The sequence below is a fragment of the Trachemys scripta genome, chromosome 5 (genome assembly GCF_013100865.1).
Source record: "Trachemys scripta elegans isolate TJP31775 chromosome 5, CAS_Tse_1.0, whole genome shotgun sequence".
Lineage (NCBI taxonomy): Eukaryota > Metazoa > Chordata > Testudines > Emydidae > Trachemys > Trachemys scripta.
The window spans coordinates 84,902,835-84,910,725 of NC_048302.1; the positions used below are offsets into that span (position 1 = coordinate 84,902,835).

Consider the following 7,891-nt stretch of genomic DNA (forward strand, 5'->3'; position numbering starts at 1 on the left):
ACAGAACCATTCACACATTTATGCACCGATGGCTGAATTTTTAAAGGAATTCAGGTAAGTAAAGATGCAGATAGGTACTTTTGAAAATCTCACAACTTGCCTATCTGCATCTTTAGGCACCTCAATACCTTTAAAAATCCAGCCATTAGTCTGCAAACACTTAAACATTTGCTTAAACTTTAAGCACTTGAGTAGCCCCATTGACTTCAAGATCAGCATGATCTATTTACTGCATGGCTTTCCAGCACACATGTTTAATCTGAGGCTTTTGACTGGAGTCTCAGGTATAAGAGTAACTAAAAAATCTCAGAACTCTTATGAACACTATGGTCATGGTGGCAGAAACTGTAGTCATTCCAGTTACGACAGTGGCATTTCATAAAATAGAACAGGAATAGAGTGATAGAGCTTTTCCAGATCGATTACTTTACCAAAAAGATTACTTTAGTCCCTCTCCTGTTATTTACTTAAAATGGATTATATAGAGTATTATTTTGTCAGTTTAAAATAGGTGTATGTTTTTTCCATTGGCTAAGAGAAGCCCAAGATGGTAGCGGGGGTGTAGGTCATGAGCAAAATATCTTGTTATTCAATTTCTTATGGCAAGCAGGCAGGAGTCATAGTGGAAATAAGTAGGTTGTGGTATTCTTCCAACCTCCACCCACAAAGTAAACTCTACCCACAAGACATATGGCTCACAGTAGATTGTGCAGACATTTAAGACATTGTCAGACATACTCTCACTGCTTGGTTCCCCCTCATCTGTGTCCAAATACACCCATAGATTCCACTGGGCTCATGATGCTTGGCTTCCCATCAGTAAGACTTATATGTCCTGTTTCTTTGGTCCCTTTTTGAGGGCCACGTGCCCTAATAAGCTGTATTAGACATCTTCTGTTTGACTCGTCCTTGACCTGGGCATGGGATGGAGAAGAGTGTTGGCATCTCACAAGCTTATGCTCTTGGGCTGCCAAAATAAGCTGTCATTCACCATTGATTGTGCAGATTTACATAAAGTGATTCTCCTCCTCCTTTCCTGCATGCTTTGCTGAGCACTGAAATAAGTGTTGATGTTTAAAGTATTTATTATCACTAGGCTTCTGAATTAGCCTCCTCTGCAGCGAATAGAGTAGCTCACACCTCTCTGTTTACTGTTTCAAATTCTGCAGATCCAAACAGACATCACTGTATCATCCAGCCTCAAAAATGTGAGTCCAATGTATCTCAACAACCATAACATCTAGGCCCAGATATTTCCATGCCTATACATGCCGACTACATGTGATGTGCTCATCCAGTACATCAAATGCCCCGACCACAACTATGTGTGTGAAACCAGACAATCACTATATTTTCAAATGAACGCAAACAGAAAATTGATAAAAGACAAAAATACGCTATCAATCGTGGGTGAACGCTTTTCACAGAGCAATCATTCCATATCAGACTCTTAGTCCCTCTCCTCAAAGGAAACCTGCATAACAACTTCAAGACAAGAGCTTGGGAACTTAAATTAGTAACTTTGCTGGACATTAAAAATCATGGGCTTACTAGAGAAACTGGTTTTATAGTTCATTATAATGATTTGTAACACACCCTACTGCCTGCTAATCTTAGTTATCCCCTTCATTTAAAGTTGTCTCCCACAGCATGCGTGAAACGCTTATGTTTAAACTGTCCCACTTCGTATTTAGCTCAGACACTCTTGTTACCTCTTCCGGACCTTAAGAACAGCTCTGTAAAATTTAAAAGCTTGTATCTTCCTCCAACAAAAGTTGCTCTGATAACAGCTACTCCCTCACCTATCCTGTCTCTCAGATCGTTAAAGATATGTAAACATTGTTGTGCTGAGCATTGCGACAGTTAACTGTCTGAAGAGCCTAAATTTCATTTTCAAAGGGGATTTAGTCATTTAGGAGTCAAAATCTGATTGACAGTCAATTTGCAGTGTTATTTTACCTATGTTGGTCCCAGGATATTAGGTGGGTGAGATTATATCAATTATTAGACCAACTCCTGTTGGCTTTTGAGCTACACAGAGCTCTTCTTCAGGTCTTGAGAGTCAACAGGGTTTAGATTCCTGAGGGCTAGATTCACAGAGAAACTTAGGCATCGCAAGGCTGAGCATCACATCCAACTTTTAGGCGGCTTGAAAGTCACTGGCATTCACAAAGCCTGAGTTTGGTGCCCAGCCTCCCTATACAATAAATGGGGAGAGACAGATGCCTCAGAATGGGATTCACAAAAGCCAGTATGCTAGGCTGCTCCCCACCAAAGTATGCCAATGGGAGATGTCACGATGATGGGTTATTCTAAGCCCTGCCCTCTCTCACTGACATATGTGCCTAAATCTGGGCTGAAGGGAGGTGCCTGCCTTCACTTGGGATTCTCAGCTGGAAATCCTTTATTGAGATTAGACACCTACTCTGCTTTTACAGGAAGCTGGGTGAGGATGACCTCCCTCATAACTTGTAGCCCCATGGGTACAAGGGAACTCACCTGGGATGTAGCAGACCCCTGGTTGAACCCTTTGCCTGAGAAAGACTCACTGGGCCAGAGAAAGCACACTTATGAGAATGACTTGGTAGCCTGGTGGTTAGAGCACTCCGCTGAGATGTAGGAGACCCAGGAGCCTTTCTTCCTGTTCCAATGACTTTTTAAAATTATTTAGCCACAGAGGAACAGCTTCAACAGAGAGATAAGGGAGCCCCACATCAGAATATCCCATAGCCAAGTGGCTACAGCACTTCCCTGAGAGATGGAGATACCTGTTCAAATCCCTTCTTTCCAGGTGGAGGGGGCACTTGAACTGGGGTGTTGCTCCCGTCCCAACTGAGTACCCAAACCACTAGGCTAAAAAGGGGTCATCCTCCCCACAGCCATTTTGTGTAAGCTCACCTATAGGGGCCCAATCCAATGGGTGAGTGCTGAGCATGCTTACCAGATCAGGTCTCCTGAGTTAGGGGAGGAACACCTATCTTCCCCCAGTTTGTGCACTGCTCTGGGGCTTAGGCTTCCAGACACCTGGTGTGGGGTTGCAGTGCACATGTCCACATGCAGAAGCCCAGGTACCTGGGGAATTTGAGTACAAAGGTTTTGGCATTGAAAGAGTTTAGGCATCTGCAGTACTCGGCAGCAGTTCAGTAGGGGGTTTGTGATTCCCAGTGGGGCCTGATTCCACAATATAGGTGTCTAAAGTGACATCTAGGGGCCTAATTTCTTTTGTGAATCCAGCCCAAAGTGCCTATTCTGCTTTTGAAAAAGAGATTTAGGCTCCTAAATCAGTTCAGCATTGCAATACTGAGCACAACAATGACTAAATAGCTTTAAAAATCTGGGTCCTAGAAACTAAAATGGTGTTTTGTTTTGAATGAAAGGGTAGTTTCCATAGAATAAGAAGCCAGCATTTCAAGAGGTGCAGGAATGCTATACTGGCTACAAGCAAGTATGCTCTCTAGGTAAAGGAAGGAGATCTGCTGGAGTATGCATACTACAAACTTGTCCAGTCTATGTTCTTATCAATTATGCTACAGAATACAAAGCTCACCAGTCTTTTACCTTAGGACAGGAAATCATTTCCAGTGTTTTTAGGTTTCTTTTAGAATCAGGGCACAGGGGAAACAAACAACACTCAGTGCTGAGAGAAGCCATCTTAAATCATTTGAATGGGCATCGGAGTGGCTGATTTATAGCCTTATATAGTACCACATGGTGGCAGCTATTAAGCATTACAGTCACCTATTGTAGTGGATAGAGAAAGTCAAATGTTACTTGAATATTTTTTTTTCAGTTATGCTTTCTCATCTTGTCTCTTTACAGGTGAATGACATCCTGCTTATTTCCAGAGTAAGTTAAGTGAGTATATTATTTTAACAGTTTGACAACAACAAAAAAAGGAAGAAAAGAAGAGTGGGGAGGGGACTCATGAGACATAACAGAGAAACACAGATAGGGCCGACTGGCTGAAATGAAAGGAAAGTAGCCCCAGAACTCAAAGTTGGTTTCTAGTGCCAAGGCCAAAAGGTATAGACTACAATTTAGCAAGGGTGAAGTCAGCTAAGCAAAAATTAGGTTCTCGTGCAGGTATAACTCAGTAGCAGTATCTGCAAATGGCAATTTGATGGAAATTTTTAAAAGGAATTTAAGAAAAAGTGCAATATTTTGTTATAGAGCAGTATGCTGTTTGGGCTCTGACTTTTCTCTCCGCATCTCACATTTCCCATGCTACAGACTTAGAAGGACAGGTCTATTTCATATTGGGGCATAGAACAGGCATGATAGTGTAGGGAAAATATTGCTTGATTATGGAAGAATTCTAACACAAACTTTGGAAGGAATTTAGGATGTATCTCTAGCACCACCTTAATCTTAAAAAGGTAGGCCATGATTCTCCACTGCCTTGCACCTTGTGGTGCAATCACTTACATTTGGCCCGAGTGGGTGTAAAAAACCCCTCTACATTCTGATTTGGTAGTCTCTTTATACTCGCTTTACATTTTCTAAAGGGGTTTTAAAGTTGCATCAATGTAACTTACACCCACTTTAAGACCCAGAGCATCATAAGGGATCTTCATGTAAATGAGGCTCAGAGACACTGAATACAACAGTACTGCTCATATGTGTAATATTAAAGCATGTGTATGAGTATTTGCAGGATTAAGGCCTAAAATATCTAGATGGCACTCCACTGACGGCACAAGCAGAGCTTCTGATCCCTTCCCAGGTGCTGTTTTATTATCTGTACAGGGGTGAAGATGCACTTCCATCCTTTGTAAACAAGCTACAATGGTCTGCAAGTATTTTGTAAAGATATGAATCAGATAGCAGCTATAAAGGTGACATTTGACATTATCAGTTCTGTACCTGTGTCAGAAGACAGATACTAGGATGTGGGTATACATCCCAATCAACAGATTTGTTTAAGGTCCACAGCACATTCCTCAAGAACAGGGATTCTCAACCTGGGGAGCAGGAGTGTGAACAGGTATCACAGGGTTGTGACCCCCCCACAACCATTCCCACATTGCTAAAGGGGAGGAGAGGCCTGGTTATATGGGAAGAGAGTTTCCATACGGGAAAGGTTGAACAGCACTGCGCCAGAACACAGGATGATTGTTACTAGAGACACAGTTTAAACTTTCACAAGATAGAAAGTAAGATCTCCAAACTCTAGGAGGAACTTTCTTCATTTTAAGACATCAGGATAGACCTAGAATAAAAATCTTCCTTCTTTCATATTGTGGGATTAATTTGACAGCTTTCTATGGCAAGAAAATTTGAAAGGCCCGCAACATCTTTTCCTCAACATTGTTGATCTAGAAAGCATTATCACTAACTAGGACATCTCTATTGATCAAAATCTGGAGCCTTACTTTACAGTGCTCAGGACCCATATGACTGAGGTGATCAGGGACCATTGTTTATCACCTTCAGGGAGATCCTCTGAGACAGAAACTGACTGACAGGCGATTTGCTCTGGAGCCTCATGGATTATGGCTGTAACATTTGGAGGTTTAGGGCCTTTTGTTTCTGTCACATGGCAGAGGACCTTGAGTGTAGTGAGTACTGAGATTTAATTTAATAATGGAGATATCCCATCTCCTAGAACTGGAAGGGACCTTCAAAGGTCATCGAGTCCAGCCCCCTGCCTTCACTAGCAGGACCAAGTACTTATTTTGCCCCAGATCCCCAAGTGGCTCCCTCAAGGATTGAACTCACAACCCTGGGTTTAGCAGGCCAATGCTCAAACCACTGAGCTATCCCTCCCCCAATGGTTTGATCCTTCAATCTGAACTGAATAGGTGTACAATCACTCTTAACTTTTTGGTCAAAATCCTTGCTGTTCTTGAGTAAACCAATTCCAGGGAACGTATCTATTAGAAATTTCAATGCATGAGGAAAAAAAAAAGAAGCCTACACAATTTAGAAGCTTGTTCAACATTTATTTTCTTTATTGTCCAAGTGGTATTAATAAATTATAATATGCTCTATGTGATCAAATAACAGTTTTAACTTCATGTATGGTTTCTCCAATAGCAGGGTTTTTTTGTTTGTTTTTTGTTGGTGGGGTGGGGGGTTTCTAAAGTACATCTCAAGACAACTTTATAACACTTTACCAAAAAAGACCTCAGTCATATCCTTTTGGTTTTTTAATAACCTTGCAACAAGGTGGCAATACAACCACAAGACACATTATAATTAATGTTCTTTAAATTTTGCACCACTAAATATACTGTATCCACAACAGTTTGCCACATTTTCCATTAAGATATTTAACATTTAATATATAGGTTCCTATAATTTAAATGAAGCATTCTTTATGTAAGGTATAAAAAAAATATTTTCTCTACAAGAAAACTGTAACTTATCACAAAAAAAAAAAAAAATACACAGATGAACCAACACAGGAATCTTGAATAAATGTAATATAGGTGAGCAGATAATATCAGTAATTGCTTATCTTCATAGTAAACATTAGCCTTATGTGTATCCCACTTGAATTCATTTAATTAAGAAGCTGAAAAGGAAAGGAAAATATGATTAAATGCTGAAAAATGCTTAGGAAACGTGGCATCACAAAACTAGTTTAGAAGAATCAACAAGGACTTTAAAACTTAAATTCATTAAATCATTCAGTATTTGTAGGACATAATCTTTTAAAAAAATGTATATGACAAATTCAGTAATTAACAAAGTAAGCATGAAGTAAGTTATCAAAAACAAAAACCTGAATGACTGAATAAACGTAAAGATTATCCCATTACAAATATTTTAAAATGCAAAATTTACTATACGCACATATTTTCTTCCATTAAGTTAGGCTTTTGGTCTTAATATTCAAAGACATAAGCAAGTACTGCCACTCTCCTGTGGTACTGAAACACTTGTATTCCAAAGATTTGTTTATAACCATCCTTCTCCACGGCTCAAGTGGCCCAAGTGTGTGCACAGCATACAAGAGTTGGCAAGAGTCAGTGGGTCTGCAGTTTTTTTAAAAAAATCTATTTACTAAAATGTGTTGAAGCTCAGATGAAATTACTTCACTCAGTATTTATTACTGTCTCAACTTCCTTGGAAAGAAAATTTCAAATATACTGATCATACATATAATATTTTTCAAAAAACTTTACAGAGAAGATATGATCCACTATCCCCATTTTACAGATGGAGGAACTGAGACACAGAGAGGGGAAGAGCTAAATCCACAAAGGGACTTGGGCACTTGACACTGTAGGCACCTGAGTCCAACATTTAGGTGTCATTCTGCTTCTCAAAACACTCACTCAGCTGCTCCCTAAAGTTCCTATGTTTCTACCTGTGGTCATGAGCAAAACTGCCTAAGCACTGAAGCCACTGAGCTGCTTGGCACCCTATCTTACATCTTAGCACTGGCAGGATTCATGAACTAGGTTTTCTCAGAGCACACCTAACCTGCACAAAAGGCAGCTGGGGCAAGCAGATCAATGATGGTGACCATCTTCATTGTACCCAATAGCTCAGTGGTTAGTGCATTCACCTGAGATGTGGGAGATCCATGTTTGAATCACCACTCTTTTGAGCAAGAACTTGATCACAGGTCTCCCTCCTCCCAAGAGAGTGCCCTAACCACCGTTCTATTGGCTATAATGGCCTGGAGGAGAGGGCAATCTCTCTCTCTATCTCTCCCCTCCCATCCCCACACACACACTTTATGAGAAAGTCCTGACCTGGACTAGGTATCTAACTCCAGGATCAGGTTCATATCTTTGAATCCTGAGTAGATATAGGTGCCTCTCTCTGGCCTGGAGTTAGGCACCTAAGTACCTTTGAGGGGCAGGAGTTAGGCCATACCCTTCTCCTCAGCATTTCCTACTGACTAGTTTAGATGGCTCTTTGTTCAGCTTGCTGGCTT

General features: G+C 40.7%; 1 protein-coding gene across 2 annotated transcripts in view; it reads right to left on the reverse strand.

Moving 5' to 3' along the window:
• Positions 1–5,921: 5,921 nt before the first annotated feature.
• Positions 5,922–7,891, reverse strand: part of TUSC3 (tumor suppressor candidate 3) — a 285,711-nt gene continuing 283,741 nt past the window's right edge. For both annotated transcript variants that reach the window (XM_034772412.1, XM_034772411.1), the window contains one exon: positions 5,922–6,517. In XM_034772412.1, the coding sequence (XP_034628303.1) occupies positions 6,502–6,517 (16 nt within the window). In that variant the 3' untranslated portion in view covers positions 5,922–6,501. The remainder of the gene's footprint in view (positions 6,518–7,891) is intronic.